Genomic DNA, 17,351 nt, shown 5'->3' on the forward strand with positions numbered 1-17,351 from the left:
AATTTTATTTAAATAACATTTTTTTCATTTGTTTTACAACCAACTGTTGTAGGGAGAGGGCCTGCTTTTTGTCCCAGCTGTCCTGCTAGCTTACACCTGAAATAACCACACAGAAGTTGTATTAATTTAAACACCACCTGGCCCATTATCTCTAGCCTCATCTTGGCTTACTCTTACATCTTGGTTTAACCCATTTCTATTAATCTGTATGTCACCACGAGGTTGTGGCTTACCAGGGAAGAGTCAGCATGTCTGACCTGGCGGCTCCATGTCGGCTCTCTGCCCTTCTTCCCAGCATCCAGTTCTGTCTACTCCGCCTACCTAACTGCTGCCCTATCAAAAGGCCAAGGCAGTTTATTCAACCAATGAAAGCAACACAAATATAAAAGAACCTCCTGCACCAACCAACCAGTTTCCCTTCCCTCCTCCCATCGCCTCCCCTTTCCCATCTGCTCCTCCTCCATCTCCATTCAGAAAAAGGCAGACCTCCCATCTACTGTAAGCAGATTGGTGACTTCCTGAATTGCCATCAGAGATACTCCATCATCTTCTCTCTTTATGTGTAGGAGTGCTCTGTCTTCATGTATGCCTACATGCTATATCAGATCTCATTATGGGGGTTGTGAGCTATCATGTGGGTGCTGGGAACTGAACTCAGGGCCTCTAGAAGAGCAGCCAGTGCCCTCAACCACTGAGCCATCTCTCCAGCCCCCTACTAATTCATCTTATCTCACCTCCACGTTCTCCATCTTGCCGCCTTCCGCCTGCCTCCCCACTCCCCATATCACTGTGTCTTTGTTGCTCCATGTTGGTCCTCCCTGCATTTATCTTCCTGTCCTCCGCATGACTGTCTCTGACCTCACATCTGTTACCTTGTCTCCCCGCTTCTCTCCATTCACGTCTTACTGTTTCCCACATCCCTGGCTTTCCTGTTCCTTGCGGCATGCCTGTTTGTCTTCCTGTGCTTCCTGTTTCTGCCACTTCTTACCAGGATGACCCAGTTGCCTGGACCTGAGGAGCCTCAAACCTTCACCATCATCCGTGGAAGGCTGGACATACACCTGCCACCGTGGATGCTAAGCCCAGGCCCCTGGACACCCAGATGCCCTGTGTGTAAGGGTCAGAATGGCAGGGTTGACAGACAGATAGAAGGTGGAAGAAGAGGCATCTCACTTGGCATTGGCCTGACCTTGCTGCCTGCACCTGGGGAGGAGCAGTATCCCCAGCACCTGGGTCTCACTCCCATCCACTTGAACCTTGTATATGACCTTGGACCAAGTTGCTGTGCAGCCCTCCTCCCTTGGGATGCTCATCCTCTGGGGTGTCCAGCCCCTGCCATCCCCAACTCTTACCCTTGGCAATCAGTCAGACAGACTCTGAGCATAACAAGGATTATTTTTTCAAGGGGTGCTGTGTCTGGTTCTGAAGTGCCCTGGGATGCTGTACCAAGCAGGCTATGGAGTTGGGGGACACAGCTGTGAATACAGCCCCAACCCATCCCTGCCTTTGGGTTCATGTCTGCTTGAGTAGATGGTGCATTAGAAAACCAACAAACCAGATCACTTCAAACTGACAAGTGCTCTGAAGACTGAAGAGGGCTGATTGACAGTGGCGGTGGCAGGGTTGGGGGTGTGTGTGGAAAGGGAAACTGTCTGGAGGGCACTTGGGCCAATGTAAGAACAACTCTGCAGAGACCCTACCATCTGGGTCATCAGATTAAGGAAGGCTGTATTTCTCCAGAGAAAACCTAAGGGGGTGGGTGCAATCTTTATAAGGAGAACAAAGATACCTCTGAGAAGACACCCATGGGTAAAATACTAAGAGGGAAGGGAGGGGACCATACCGGTGTTGGGAGAAGAGTTCCCCAGCAGAAGGAACCGTGGCAATGCAGGGGTAGCTGTAGGGAAGTGAGAGAAGGTGAAGGAGGAGGGGTGTCAGGCATGTTCATATAGGGCCATTGTGGGCTATGGTGGACCACACTGGCACGTGTGCTTGCATGTGTGTATGCATGCGTGTGTGTTTGTGTGTGTGTACATGCTTGTGGGTGGGAGGTGGTGGAGGAAGGACTTGTGATTGGTCCTTGTTACGATGCCCACATTGAACTGAATTGTACGCCTTCCTCTTCAGCCTTCTAAGAGCTGGGGTTGTAGGCCCATACCATACCAAACCTGTTAACACTGGCTGTCACGGGGTTGATGTCAGGCAAGCAGATGTGTCTGAGTCAGAGAGGGACCCGATGTGGGACATGTTAATAGGGAGCCAGTTCAGCCAGGCTGGGAACAGAGAGCACAGGGGAAGCTGCTGCTCCAGTCCATGGGGGAGATGACCAAGTATGAACCTGGATGAAGGCTGGCAGAAGCGGAAGACGGAGAATAAAGTTCTAGAACTATCTTGAAGAGGGAATTCCCATTCTGTCTTTTAGGAGGAAGAGGGGTGGAAGGCAGTGGCTCGGGGTGATTTGGAGTGCATCAGATAAGGCCAGCCCAGGTGTGAGGCTGAGATGACCCTGGGCTAGAAGTGACAGACATTTTCAGAGGTGGCATCCAGAGACCAACGGGCACCTCGACACGGCTGCACCTATGATGCTTGGTTCAAGCTTCAGCACCACATCTACTTGCTGTGATCCCTTGAACAAGTGGCTTACTAACGTTTCTGTCCTGGGTGATGAGGATAAGCGTGAGGACGAAGATGATTTAAAAAAGAAAATATCCCTCTGAGACCCTGTACGTGGGGCAAGCTTGAAGGAGTTAAGACTAGGATTCCAGAGAGCAGAAAAACCCAGCACCAGACTCAGACCACGGCTCTAACAGGCCTGGTTTGCTGAGTGGAGGAAAACACCCACACACCTGCCTTTCCACCCATCTCTTTCTAGCCCTCACATCTGCCTCATCCCGCTCCAATTTCTATGCCTGTCGCATCCTTCCAGGAAGCCGTCGTCTCCCCTTCCTCTGGAGGTCCTGAGAGTCTGGCCCCTTCCCGCTGCTACCTCTAGCTTCCACCTCGACGCGCTGTCTCCCTGCATCTCCTCCCGCCTCCCCCCACTCCCCGCGTCTAGCCACTGCGCATGCTCCCTCAGTGCCCCTCCTTCTCTATCCCCCATCCCCCGCCAGTGTCTGGGCCTCGTCCCCTTCTCTCTGTCTCCCTCTCCTCCCCCATCTCGTCCCCCCCGACACTGACACCCGTTACTCCGGCAGTCTCCTCAGTTCCAGCCTTTCTCTCCAACACCCGCCATCCAAGGTAAGATGGGAGGCTGATGAGAAGGGGAGGGGCAAAGCATCCTGCATCCCTAGATAAACAAACCCCGGGAGGGGGCGGCCGAGACCCAGGGGCCTGGCACCCGAAGAGAAGAATGGGAGGCTGGGCCTGAGGGAGGTGGCAGGCGTTGGGGCGCATATCCCCGGCCTTCTATTGAGTAACAGGGATCTCTGTGGCTGCCAAAACCAGAGCTGTGGACAAGGAGGCCACCCGGGGTTCTGTGGGCTTGAACCCCCTGCGCTGTGGGGCGCCATCTCTAGCTGACCTCTATTTTCAGAATTCGCCTCCAGGCCACCCCTCCAACTTTGTTCAAGCCCCCCCAGAGCTACTGAGGACCATGACTAAGACAGATCCTGCCCCAATGGCCCCTCCACCCCGAGGGGAGGAGGAAGAGGAGGAGGAAGAGGATGAACCTGTCCCAGAAGCCCCTAGCCCCACCCAAGAACGCCGGCAGAAGCCTGTTGTGCACCCCTCAGCACCTGCCCCACTCCCCAAGGACTACGGTAACCACTGTCCCCACCCTGGAATCTTTGGAGCTTTAGGTGTCTTGGCTGAGCCGTATCGATGGTGATGGTGGGGGCATGCTAAAGGTGGTCCAGGGTATTCTTAGTTGCAGAGCCTTTTAGACCGCTCCCCTTCCTTAATTACATTCATCTATGGGAGAACGGGGCTGGAAAAATTCTAGTCCCCCATTCATGACACCAGTTCAATCGTTTAGTCATTCAGCAAACATTGCACGGACGCTGCTGTGAACCTAACTTTATGCTAGACACTGGGGCTACAGCACAGAGCAAGGCTCTCCTAAGGCTTTGCTGAGAGAGCTCCCAGGCTCCAAGCACAGCCACACGAATGAGCCTAAATATGAATACAGGAGACAATGAGGCCGATTTTATCCAGAACGGTGCTGCGAGAGCCTTTAAAGACAGGGTTCCCCTTTGGAGGTCCCATCTGGGGAAGACCCAGTTTGGAGTGGGGGGAGGTGGCTGCAGGAGAATTAAACACAGGAATAAAGGATCTAGGGTACAAGGATGTGAGGTAGGAGCTGAGAGCAGCTTGAGAAACAAAGTGTCTTACCATGCACGGAGGGCTAAGTATTACGGGCTTCGTGATGAGGATCCAGGCATGAGCCTTGCTTTCAGAGAGACCCACCAAATTACCTCCTGAGTGTGCAGTGGAGTTCGTGCCGTCACAGTATCCAAAGACAGAGCCTTCCTTCCAGCCCGAGACTCTGGGGAGCTGGGCTGGGCCGCTCTGATGATGCGTGTTGCAGGTTGAGGTCCAAAGCGCGAGGAGGAAGCAATCTGGAGAGAGAGCTCCAGCTGGAGAAGAGAGTTTGGAGTGGGAAGACGACAAAGCCACATTTAGGGGGTGGTCAGAGTGGAGGTGAACCAAGGAGCAGATCCGGAAGGGACTTAAAACCACGCCAAGGACTGATACTGTATTATGAGTGTGAATGGAGAGAACAGTATGTGTAATTTAAAAGTGGCAGGTTCGATGGACAGTCTTGTTATTACATTTTAATCGACTTGGTGAGTGTGTTTGCACATGTATGCCGCAGTGTGTGTGTGTGGCGATCAGGGGACACATTTTGGCTGTCAGTTCTCTCCTTCCACCATGTGAGTCCCAGGGACCGAACTCAGGTCATCAGGCTTGGTACCAAGCTTGTGCTTTAACCAGCAGAGCCAACTCACTGGCTCTTGATTGACAGCCTTAAAAGGTCCTTCTGGCTTCTGATTAGAGAGATGGGACTCAGCCAGGGCTGGATCCAGGACTTCTCCAGAGAAAGCATTGACTGGGAATTCCCAGCAACTGTGAGATTCAGACGCTAGTACCAGGTGTAGAGAGGTGGCGGTGCTGGAATGAGGCCGGAGGGAACGCCTGCGAGCATGTCACCTACCAGAGGTAGACCAGAGGGACAAACCTCAGACTAATTAGAAAAACAAAAAGAATATTAGCTGGTGAGGTGGCTCAGTTGATGTAGTCTTTGCCATGCAACCGTGAGCAGCTGGGTCCCCAATGTACATAAAAAGCTGGGCACGGCTGCTGGCCTCTGTAATCTCAGCTCCAGGTTCCATAAGAGACCCTGTCTATCCAAAAACTAAGGTGACCAGTTGAGGAAGTCACCCAGTGCACGCTGTCCATGTGTGTGTATACAGAGCCTCGCACAATATTATCTGGGCGTTTGGGGTGTAGTGGGAGTGCCCACCCCAGAAACTGGATCTGTCTGGAAGGCTGCACCTAGGCTAGACCGTTGGAGTAATCCTGCTTAGAACAGGGGATCTCTTCTAATGTGGCTTATTCCAGAGAGAAAGCTATGGGGGGCATTTGTCCAGCTCATACGTTACTTCTGAAGAGTAACATTGGGCCTTTCCTGCGTGCTAGGTGCTGTGTGCAGTGGGCAGAAGGATGGCCCCCTTAGCTGTGGGGCCAGAGGCATAAGGAAGGCAGGACAGAAACCTGGTATTGACGTCCCAGGGAAGGTGACAAGTGAAAGTGGGAGAGAGAGAGGACAGCAGCGAAGGGCCTGGGGGTGTGGTTTGGTGGCAGAGTGCTTGCTTAGAGTAAGACCTTGGATTCTGTCCTCAGCAGAGAAAGGAAGGAAGAGAAAGAGGTAGCGGAGGAAACACTGAGGCGGGAGCCTACACACCGTGTTTGGGGAATGCGCTGTGCTGAGGTATAAGAGGAAGCTCATCCAGGAGGGAGGGTAGCGGTGTGGACCCCGCAATGTGAGGAGGCCTCTCTGTGGAGGTGACGTCTGCAGAGATGAAGGGCTGAGGGAGGGGCTGCCCACATGGGACAACAGCAAGGGCAGAGAAACAAGAATTTACTTGGCACATTGGAGGGACAGAAGGTCAGTTGGCTGAAGGGGATCGAGGGAGAGGGAAAGTGCGGAAAATGGAGGGGCCAGATTGTGCACAGCCTCGTGCGCCACAGGAGGACTGTGGACAGTCCTGTAAAAGGGATGGGAGCCAGAAAGAGGTTCTGAGCCAAGAAAGGCTGTGACGTTGGTGAGTAGGGCGGGACTCCTGACTCACTGTCCACGGGTCACGTCTCTGGGCTGTGTGGGATCCAGTCAGCACATGCTGAGGGCCACTGAGAGCAACACTCACATGGGAAGATAGACGTGCCGATAGCACTGACTTGACTGGCCTCAGACCGGAGCTCCATTTTAGTCATTAGGGGCTTCATTTTGTATATGCTACACAAAGCTTACATTTTAAATATTTACTATTATTATTTAGCTTTTTTGAGACAGGGTTTCTCTGTGTAACAACTCTGGCTGTCCTAGAACTCACTTAGTAGACCAGGCTGGCCTCAAACTCACAAGGATCCACCTGCCTCGGCCTCCTGAGTGCTGGGACAAAAGGCGTGCACCACCATCGCCCGGCCTTATTACTTTTTAAATTATGCATATGTATGCATGTCTTTGTGTGGGTAGACACACATGAGTGCAAATGCCAGAGAAGCCCAGAGGTGTCAGATCACCCTGGACCTAGAGTTACAGGAGAAGTGAGCCATGTGATGTGGGTGCTAGGAACTGAACTCAAGTCTTCTGCAAGAGCAGCACTCAGTCTTAACCTCTGAGTCATCTACCTGGCCTCAAACCCCAAGACTTCTGGCTTAGTTATTTGAGATGGGGCCCCACTGTGTATCCCTGGCTGGCCTAGAACTTGTTTTTTAAGACTAGGCTGTCGTACAACTCATAAAGCTATCTCTGTTGCCTCTCCAGTGTTCTACATAAGTGCTCTATGTCCGGCCTGGTTTTTTAGTTTGTTTCTCTGTGTAGCCCTGGCTGTCCTGGAACTCATTCTATAGACCAGGCTGGCCTCAAACTCACAGAGATTCCTCTGCCTCTGCTTCCCAAGTGCTGGGATTAAAGGTGTGCACCACCACCGCCCAGCCCTCTGGAAATTTCACTAGGCTGTGTGTGTGTGTGTGGTGCTGAGGACTGAATTCAGGACTTGGTGCACACTAAGCAAGCAGTCTACCGCTGAGCAGTGTCTCCAGCAGCTAGATTTTGGAGACAGGTTCTTGCTGTGTAGATCAGGCTGACCTAGAATTCGCCTGTCTATTCAGTTAGTCCATGCCAGCTTCAGACCCCCAATCTTCCTGACTTTGTTGCCGAGTGCTGAGATGCCCAGCATGCGCTGCCTCTCCCAGCGCCCTCTGCCCACAGTTTGACTGAGTCACTAGGGTCCAGAGCCTTAGGGACCCTTGAACATGGAGATCTGAAGGTGCAGAACCTGCAACTATGTTTCAAAGGACAGAATTACCTGATTGTCCAATGTCTCAAGATATTGGGCATTTATATGTTATCCAATGTCTCAAGATATCGGGCATCTCTATGCTATTCACTTAGTGCCCTTTTTATGTTGGAACTTGCTGGTCTTCCAGAAAACACCTGTGGGTTGGCTGTGGCCTGGGACCACCAACCGTGTATTCTAGACTCTAAGGGCAATGATCTAGGGTCTCCTTCCTCAAGATGTCGAGGGGAGTCAGCTTGCCTGGGGTGACTCTGTGCTTCTTTCTCCAGCTTTCACCTTCTTCGACCCCAATGACCCTGCGTGCCAGGAGATTCTGTTTGACCCGAAGACCACCATCCCAGAGCTGTTCGCCATCGTTCGCCAGTGGGTGCCCCAAGTGCAGCACAAAATAGACGTCATCGGCAATGAGGTAGGAGCGTCCTGGGAGACTGGGGGTGGAGGAGCCGCGGTGCCCCCGGGTTTGGGTAACCCTATGTTGTTTTCTGACTCTCCTAGATTCTGCGTCGTGGCTGCCACGTGAATGACCGTGATGGACTCACCGACATGACACTGCTCCATTATGCGTGCAAGGCTGGGGCCCATGGAGTCGGTGAGAGCCCAGACCCCAAAACCTCGGCTCCCAATCCAGATACCCTCAAAACCACCAAGGACTCTGGCCCTAAGAGCCCATCTGGACCCCAAATCCAAGACCCCAAATGCAGACCTCCGGAGTCCGTCTCCACATGTTGGCGCACATGGTTGAGAAAGGCTTCCAAGCTGACCCTGGCTCTTTTGCAGGAGACCCTGCAGCAGCGGTGCGTCTCTCACAGCAGCTGCTGGCGCTGGGCGCAGATGTGACCCTGCGCAGCCGCTGGACCAACATGAACGCGCTTCACTATGCGGCTTATTTTGATGTGCCAGACCTAGTGCGTGTGCTGCTGAAGGGGGCAAGGCCCAGGGGTGAGGAGGCGGACCCTGGCTGGGACGAGGAGGGGCCCGGAGTGCCCCGAGTTTTGAGAGTGTAGGGGCCAGGATCTGGGTAAGGGGAGAAGACCCAAGATGAAAAGATAAGAAATGAGGCCTGATCTTAAAAGGTGAAGGGATGAAAACAGGAAGCAGGGGCTGGAGGGGCGCGGGCGGGGGGGGGGGCGGGGCTCAGGGGGTAGGATAGACGACATTGGGATGGAAGGGAAGGGTGAGCAAGTGGGCAAGATGAGCCCAGCCTAGAGCCAGGGAGCCCGGAGCAGGGAGTGGGGCTCCATGTGGACCAGGAAGTCGTTCACTCATCACTCCTCTCTCACCTGCCCACTCCCAGTGGTGAACTCCACGTGCAGTGACTTCAACCATGGCTCAGCTCTGCACATCGCTGCTTCGAATCTGTGCCTGGGCGCCGCCAAATGTTTACTGGAGCATGGTGCCAACCCAGCGCTGAGGGTACTGCCGCCACGCCTTTATCTCCTCCCTCCTGCCATCCTCTTCCCTTCAGCTAGCCTCTGTAGAGGATCAAGACCCCTCCTAAAATATTAGGAAAGCGAGACAGGGCTTCTTTGTGTTACAGTCCTGGCTGTCCAGGAACTAGCTCTTGTAGACCAGGCTGGCCTTGAACTCCCAGAGACCCACCTGCCTCTGCCTCCAGAGTGCTGGGATTAAAGGCGTGGGTCACAGCTGCTGGCTATAAGCCCTTTTACAGTGGGGAATCTGGGGGGAGGGGGAATCAAAAGACTTGCCCCAGATGTGCTATGGGGAAATGGAGGACAATGCTCTTTTTTTCAGTCATGGTTGACCAGAATCTGTGATGTAACAAGTCCCAGAGTCTTGGAGGTTGAGTCTGTATCTTTTTTTGTTTGGCTTTGTTTGCTAGGACTAAAGGTGTGCCCCCATGTCCCCACCGTGCCAACGTTTCTTCTTTTTTGAGACAAGGTTCCACAATGTATCCCTGACTGACCTGGAACTCACTCTGTAGAGCTGGCAGGAGTGCCCCACTACACCCAGGCCACATCTATGTCTTTATGCCCCATTTCTTCTTACTTCCAAGTTGGCCTGAGCTGCAACCTAGCATAACTCCTTCTTTACTCAATCTGGGGGTCTGAGGTGTGATCCCCAAGAGGGTATGGCTTGTCCCACTCAGTCCCTATTCCTTCTGTTCTCTTTGGCCCACAGAATCGAAAGGGACAGGTACCAGCGGAAGTGGTCCCGGACCCTATGGACATGTCCCTTGACAAGGCAGAGGCGGCACTGGTGGCCAAGGAGCTACGGACCCTGCTGGAAGAGGCCGTGCCACTGTCTTGCACCCTTCCCAAAGTCACACTACCCAACTATGACAATGTTCCAGGCAATCTCATGCTCAGTGCCCTGGGCCTGCGCCTAGGAGACCGAGTGCTGCTAGATGGCCAGAAGGTCAGGAGCTGGGTGGGGGTGGGAGGGGGACTCAGCTCCCTCGTTCCCCAGAGCCGGGTGCATGGGCCGTAGACAGGCTGACCCTTTGCTCACTGCCCCAGCAGTCACACCGTGCTTCATTCTAGAAGGTGCTCTACCCTGTGCTGAGCTCTGGCTCTGGCGAGGAAACACACCTGTCCCCTGACAGTGACAGCCCAATACAGAAGTGCTTAGCACACCTATGACTCCCCTGGAAGGCTTGTGGGCCACTTCACCCTCAGGTACAAAGTCAAGGCTTTGACCGGGATGACGGGCTGGAGAGCACCATGGTGAGGTCCACCTGGAAGACGTGTGGCCCAGGAGAAGAGAAGCAGAAAGTGCCCCAAGTTCAAACAAATGGGGGTGGGGAGAGGCAGAGAAAACCTGCCTTTATCCAGGCTCCTCAGGTTTCACCATTCTCCTGGTGTTCCTCATGCTAAGCCCAGTTGTTTAGGATAGAGGGTTGGGTCAATCCCAGCTCTGGTCTCATGGAGTTCTGCTACCATTCATGGAATAGAGACCGTGAAGTACTGCTATGGTTAAGGTCATGTCCAGTGGTAGCAAGGGCTGTGAAAAACATTCAGTGCCAGATTTAGGCAACCGTCTCTGGCTGGAGGCAAGAGGGGTTTAGCAGGAGTTGTTCTGAGAAGGCTTCCTGGAGGAGGTGATGTCCAGAGAGTAGCTCTGCAGCAAGTATGACCCAGGAGATAGGAGGGAACAGTGTGAGAGCAGAGGAATTGTGGGTAAGACGGGCTCTAGAGAGGTCAGAGGGGATGGATCACACCAGACCTGCAGGGGTCTAGAAGAAACTGGGAGTTTGGTTTTTGCCCAGTGAGAAACTGTGAGGTCACATTTTGTTTCTTGACCAAAAACTCATGGGGCTGTGAGATGGCAGAGGTAGAGGTGCTGGTCACACAGGCCCCACAACCTGAGTTCAAACCTGAGTCCATGTAGAGGTAGAAGAACTGACTCCAAAGAGTTATCTGCACAATTGTGTGTATAGATATCTGTGTGCACAGGAATGCAGTGCCCAAAGGGTCCAGGTGTGGGTGTTGGACCCCCTGGAGCTAGAGTCATATGTGGTTTGTGTGCCTCCTGATGTGGGTGCTGGGAACCAAACTGCCATTTTAAAGAACAGTAAGTGCTCTTAGCCACTGAGCCATCTCCCCAGCATCCTTATGTGTCTTAAAAAGGCTTCCTTCCTCCCCTGTTCTTAAGCCACGTGTGATGTCACATGCCTGAAATTCCAGAACTGGGGGAGACTAAGGCAGAAAGATCAAGATATCGAGGCCTAGCTCAAGGTGGGGATGACGAGGACACATTAGCTGAGACAGGGTCTCACTCTGTGGCCTTGGCTAGACTGGAACTTGCTGAGTCCTTCTGCCTCAGCGTCAAGTGCTGAAGTGGCAAGCATGAGTCACCAGACCCGGCGCCAGTTTTCACTTGTATGTCACCTGTGGCTATGGCTTCGCTGCAGTAGGTAGGACAGTTCCATGAGAGCATATTTTGCTGATGATGCTGGGGATGGAGCCCAGGGCCAGTGAGTTCTGTATCCCCCTCCCCTTAGCATCTTCACCAAGTAGATACAAGCTTTGTTCCCTCTTGGTGGATAAGAACTGAGGCATATGAAGATGCAGTTTCATAGCTAGGAGTAGTGATATCAGAGCTGAGAACTGGACCTGGGTTCCTACATCCACCCTGCCATGCCATCTGTAGTAGCGCACTGTGTTCACTGTGGTCCAAGCCATGTCACCCTTGTCTCCCCAGACGGGAACGCTGCGGTTCTGCGGGACCACCGAGTTCGCCAGCGGCCAGTGGGTGGGCGTGGAGCTAGATGAACCGGAGGGCAAGAACGATGGCAGTGTTGGGGGTGTCCGGTACTTTATCTGCCCTCCAAAGCAGGGTCAGTCTCTAACTGGGGCCCGGGATGGTGGGATGGGGATATGGCCAGTTCTTATGATGCTGCTGTTTGGGGAAAGGGGTGGTGTTGGGGACACAGCAAAGGGAGAGAGAGGGTCTCTTTTTGCTTGGAAGATGCCAAACGTAGGTTCTGCCTCCTCCCCAGGTCTCTTTGCTTCTGTGTCCAAGATCTCCAAGGCAGTGGACGCACCCCCCTCTTCTGTTACCTCCACGCCCCGGACTCCCCGGATGGATTTCTCCCGTGTAACTGGCAAAGGCCGGAGGGAACACAAAGGTAAGGAGTGGGAAGAGCCAGTCTTGGGGACATCATGTGGGTAGCTCAGCTCCTGGGATTCTGTTGAGAATACGAAACTCCCTGCTTCAGGGATGTGGTTTCTCCTTTGGCTCACCATTGACCCAACCCAGCATTTGGAAGGACCTCTGGGGTTCCCAACCTCTTGAGATGTAGTTTCCTCTAAGGCCCAAAGACCAATTTTAGGGTAGAATCTGTCTCTAGAGGTTATTGTTCCAGAAGTTTCTGGAGTATAACAGTTTGTAAATAAAGGTACTCTCAGAGCAAAATTCAGCTTCATCTTCCCACCTTCCCCCGCTCTGAGGTATGTGCCTATGTATGGACGAGTGTTGGCAGGTCCGCTCATACATGTAAGCATGCTCATGTGGAAATCCTCCTGCCTCTGCCTCCTCAGTGCTGGGATTAAAGGCGCGTGCCACCACTGCCCAGCTTTCGCTTTCTCTCACTGAACCTGATCATACATTTGGCTAGGCTGGCCAGCTCTCAGGCTCCAGGGATCCGCCCTCTCAGTGCATCCCTGCACATGGCTTTTCACCTGGGTGCTGGGGATCCAAGCTCACATTCTCACACTTGAGTTGAGCTCTGCCCTTTGAGATGAAGTCCCCCTGAGTTGCACAGGCTGCTCTCAACCACATTGACGCAAGTGGTCTTGCCCCAGTCTCCCGAGTCCTGGGACTATAGGCGTACACCACTGCCTTCAATTCTTTTAATTCTTGGTCATGCTGAGAAACGTCATTCGGGACTTGAGGTCAGCTAGGCAAGTACTGTTCTTCTGAGCCACACCTCCAGCTCCCTTCCCTGCATCTTCAAAGGAAAATGTTAGGGCTCCTGACTTCTGCCTCAGGTTTTCCTTTGGTCTGAATATATTTACCTTTCATTCCCAGGGAAGAAGAAGTCGCCGTCTTCCCCATCTCTGGGCAGCCTACAGCAGCGTGAAGGAGCCAAGGCTGAAGTTGGAGACCAAGTCCTTGTCGCGGGCCAGAAGCAGGGGATTGTGCGCTTCTATGGGAAGACTGACTTTGCTCCAGGTGAGGTGGGAGTCTGGGCTGGGGTGTGGCTATGATGTGTAAGGGCCTGGGTTCCATGCTCAGCACTGAGGTTAAGGCCTGCTCACTATGCCCTGCCGCAGGTTACTGGTATGGCATCGAGCTGGACCAACCCACAGGCAAACATGATGGCTCTGTGTTTGGAGTTCGGTACTTTACCTGCGCCCCACGACATGGGGTCTTTGCACCAGCTTCACGCATCCAGAGGTGAGTCTTACTCTGCCCCTCAACTCGGGAAGCCACCTAGAGCCCACGCCTCCCCTCAGATGGCCTCTTCTTGGACAGACAGGACACCATGGTGGATGTCATACTATAGCTCTTTCCTTGGGGCTCTCTGGGGTGCAGCTCCTATCCTTCACGGCTCTGAATTTTCTGTGTCTCCCCAGGATTGGTGGATCCACCGATCCCCCTGGAGACAGTGTTGGAGCCAAAAAAGTGCATCAAGTGACAAGTGAGTTGGAGGCTGGGATGCAGGGAGCGATGTGGGTCTTGGGAGAAGGGCTGTAGGTTCTCAGGTATGCTAGTAACAGTCTCTGGCATTTCATTTGATACACGTGCCCAGAAAAATCTAAGGTAGGGTCCCAGGGAAGATAGGTACTGTAGATAAGGGAAGGTTAACAAGGCTATGAGGGTTTGGAATATAGTCTAGTTATAGAGCCCCTGCCTAGAATCACCCAATGAGGGACTGGAGCATGGCTCAGTGGTAGAGCACCTGCCTAGAATCCCCCAGTGTGGGGCTGGGGTGTGGCTCAGTGGTAGAGTCCCTCCCTAGAATCTCCCAATGAGAACCGGGCAGTGGTGGCACATGCCTTTTTAATCCCAGCACTTGGGAGGCAGAAACTGGTGGATATCTGTTAGTTGGAGGCCAGCCTGGTCTACAGAGAGAGTTCCAGGACAGGCTCTAAAGTTACACAAAGAAACCCTGTCTCGAAAAACCAAAAGAAGGGGCTGGAGAGATGGCTCAGTGGTTAAGAGCATTGCATGATCTTCCAAAGGTCCTGAGTTCAATTCCCAGCAACCACATGGTGGCTCACAACCATCTGTAATAAGGTCTGGTGCCCTCTTCTGGCCTGCAGGCATACACACAAACAGAATGTTGTATACATAATAAGTAAATAATAAATATTTTAAAAAAAAGAAAAGAAAAGATGAATGTGCCAGTGAGGATCTGGGATGGGGTATGGTTCAGCATGCATAAGGCCCTGGGTTCCATCTTTAGCACTGAGAAAAAAACCACAGACTATTATTTGTGGAGATGGAGAGTTGGCTCTGAGGTCAAGAGCACTGGTTCTACCAGAAGACCCGGGCTCAATTCCCAGCACCCACACAGTGGCCCACTACTGCCTGTAAATCCAGTTCCAGAGGATCTGACACAGACACACATGCAGGCAAAACATCAATGTGCGTGTGCACACACACAGAAATCTATAAGACCAACATTCATGGAGCTGAGGGGGAAGGATCGTGAATTTAAGATGAACCTCAACTACATAGTGAGAAAGCAACCTAACTAACAAAACCCAAGGCTCTAAGCAGGAGTCAATGGAAGTTTTGGAGGCATGGGTAATTACTGGCGGGGGGGGGGGGAGGCAGAGCAAGTATTTATGACTGGAGGTCCAGATGCATATGGCAACTGAATGAATCTGGTCAAGGCCTGGAGACATGGACAGATACCATGACAGAGTAGGGCATGGGATGATAACCCGGCTGAGTCTACTGTCACCTCACTTGGAACCTTGCCTTCCTCTCTAGTGACACAGCCCAAACGCACCTTCACAACAGTCCGGACCCCAAAGGACATTGCATCAGAGAACTCTATCTCCAGGTGCGTGGCAAACCGTCTAGCAGAATGGTAGAGATAGCTACAAGGCCATTGGCTATGGGTATCCACAGCCCTACGTGGGCTGGAAATGGAAGTTAAGTTGTGAGTACGGATGTGGTGGTGCATGCCTATGATCCCAGCACCCAGAGGGCCAGAGGATCAAGAATTCCATGAACCCTGGCCTACACAATGAGACAGTCTCATAAAAATCCCTTTAAAAAAAAGAATGCCAGATGGTAGTGTTGCAAACCTCTAATCCTAGCACTTGGGAGGCAGAGGCAGGTGGATCTCTGTGAGTTTGAGAGAGAGACCATCTTTAGAATGAAGGGTTTGACTGACTTGTGGAGACTTCAGCTGAAGGAAGTAGAGACCCCAGCACACACACATGCACACACACACATGCACATACACACACATACATGTACACACACCACACCACACTGCACAAGCCTAAGAAGGCACAGCCAGAGGCAGAGTGCCACACACAGGCGTGGATGAGGGAGCCAGATGTCCCCGCCTGTCTCCCTGTGTGACCTGCTTCTCCCTCTTTCAGATTACTCTTCTGCTGCTGGTTTCCCTGGATGCTGAGGGCGGAGATGCAGTCCTAGAGGCCCTGGATACCTGACAAAGAGACAGCATCCCCTCTAGCATCTCCTGACTCAAGGAGCCCCCCCCCCAGTCACCCCAAGATAGAGACTCCCAGTGATACCTCCAGAATAGAAACCCCCTGTTAGCCAGCCCTCGATTACTGAGGTCCCATTGTTAACAGATCTCCCATGACAGCTCCCCAAACACAGACCTCATGTTACCGCAAAAGAGATTCCCTGAGTAGCACCTTCAGGCTAGTCCCTGTCCCCTACCCTTCAGAGCAGAGTTCCCCCAATAAACACATTTCCACATCACCCAAGTGATGCTGGCCCTCTCCACGACAGGACATTCTTGAGTCACTCAGCAGTGGATCAGAGGCCCACCCCCATTCTCCTTAAGCATAGGTCATACCTCCAGAACAGCCGTCCACATCACCGTCCCCATCCAACATCAGTCTCCTCGAGATGCTGTGACCCCAAGGTCACCTGAAAGCCCCCATACGCTAATCTCCTTATCAGATACCCCATTCACTAAGACCCTATTCTCACCCCCGAAGAAGATACCCACTTAACCAGCCCAGACACCCCCAATTTGCAAACACCAAACCAGTCCTGGAAGTATAAATTACAGGACACCAAGTCTTCCTGCCCTCTGCACCCTTGAGAAAACCCCAGTGCCTTGTACGAAGCCCACCCCACATGGCCCACAGCCCCTGTGCTGGCCAAGGCTCCCAGAAAATTCTCTATTTTTTAAAAGTAATAACTTCCCCCTTGGGGGGAATCCCCAAATTTGGAGACCCCCCATTCTAGAATTCCGGGGAGTTCAAATTCCAGAGAATATATATATATATCCCCCAATTCCCGATGCCTCCAACTCCTACAATCCCTAGAAAGCCCCAAATTTCTAATTCCCAAGACTCCCCCTACCCAGGTCACAGAATCTTCAAATCCCCAGGGAATCCCAAATTTAAGACCCCAAATTCAAACTCTCAGGAAACCCCCAACCACGAGGTCCTTAGGACCGGGAGGAAGGAACCTGTTGCTAGGAGAACATCCCAGGCTTCCAGGACTTCTCAAACCTGACTCCCAGGCGCCAGGAGACCCCACAGGGGGTCCCACCTTCGGAACAAGAATAGAGTGGATTCCAGTGCCCTCAGTCCATGGATCTTCTGATCTCCCAAACTCCAAATTTCTCGGGCCCCATCCTCAAGGGAACCCCCAAGTCCAAAATCTCTGACTTCTAATTTGTGCAGGGCCCCAGGGCTCTCACAGGACCCCAAGTCTTGGAGTCCCTATTCCAATCTACCTTCCGGTCACAGGTCCAAGACACTGAGTCATCGGGCCCCAAGGGACCTCACAGCACCTGGGCCAGACCAACAGCCTGAGGGAGAACCTGAAGGCCCCGTGGGTCCAGAGCACACCTGGGGCCCTGATCACCAAGGACAGCTCACAACTGCCCCTTCACTGCATGGTCCCCAAACTCAGCATGACTCCTGTCCTCTTCAATAAAGACGTTTCTATGGCCTTCTGGTGTCAGGTCTCTGGGGGTTTACTGCCCTGTGCCCTCGCTGGGTAAGGATGGGGGAGGAAGGTCATTCTTTAAAGTCAATTCCCGGCGTCAATGGCGTAAGAGTGACAGCTTGACCAGCAGAAGATTATTAGCGTTTCGGGTTCCTTCCCTGGGGTCTCCCTCGCTGCGATTGTCGGCAGGATCCGGCTGGAGGCGTCGTTCGGGTCTGGAGTTCTAATTGGTAGGAACCGGATGAAGTC

The 17,351-nt window shown here is 52.8% G+C and overlaps 1 protein-coding gene across 1 annotated transcript; it reads left to right on the plus strand.

The window, feature by feature from the left end:
• The first annotated feature begins 3,082 nt into the window (after positions 1 to 3,082).
• Positions 3,083 to 17,106, plus strand: Clip3 (CAP-Gly domain containing linker protein 3). The gene is made up of 14 exons (XM_050119185.1): positions 3,083 to 3,237; positions 3,533 to 3,758; positions 7,790 to 7,929; positions 8,016 to 8,109; positions 8,298 to 8,459; positions 8,815 to 8,933; positions 9,660 to 9,896; positions 11,682 to 11,817; positions 11,980 to 12,108; positions 13,011 to 13,154; positions 13,256 to 13,379; positions 13,559 to 13,623; positions 14,925 to 14,997; positions 15,548 to 17,106. The coding sequence occupies exons 2-14, from the start codon at positions 3,593 to 3,595 to the stop codon at positions 15,600 to 15,602; spliced, it is 1,644 nt and encodes a 547-aa protein (XP_049975142.1). The 5' UTR covers positions 3,083 to 3,237; positions 3,533 to 3,592; the 3' UTR covers positions 15,603 to 17,106.
• Positions 17,107 to 17,351: the final 245 nt, after the last annotated feature.

The sequence above is a fragment of the Alexandromys fortis genome, unplaced genomic scaffold (genome assembly GCF_014885135.2).
Source record: "Alexandromys fortis isolate MF-2015 unplaced genomic scaffold, M_Fortis_MF-2015_v1.1 scaffold_140, whole genome shotgun sequence".
NCBI classification, from domain to species: domain Eukaryota; kingdom Metazoa; phylum Chordata; class Mammalia; order Rodentia; family Cricetidae; genus Alexandromys; species Alexandromys fortis.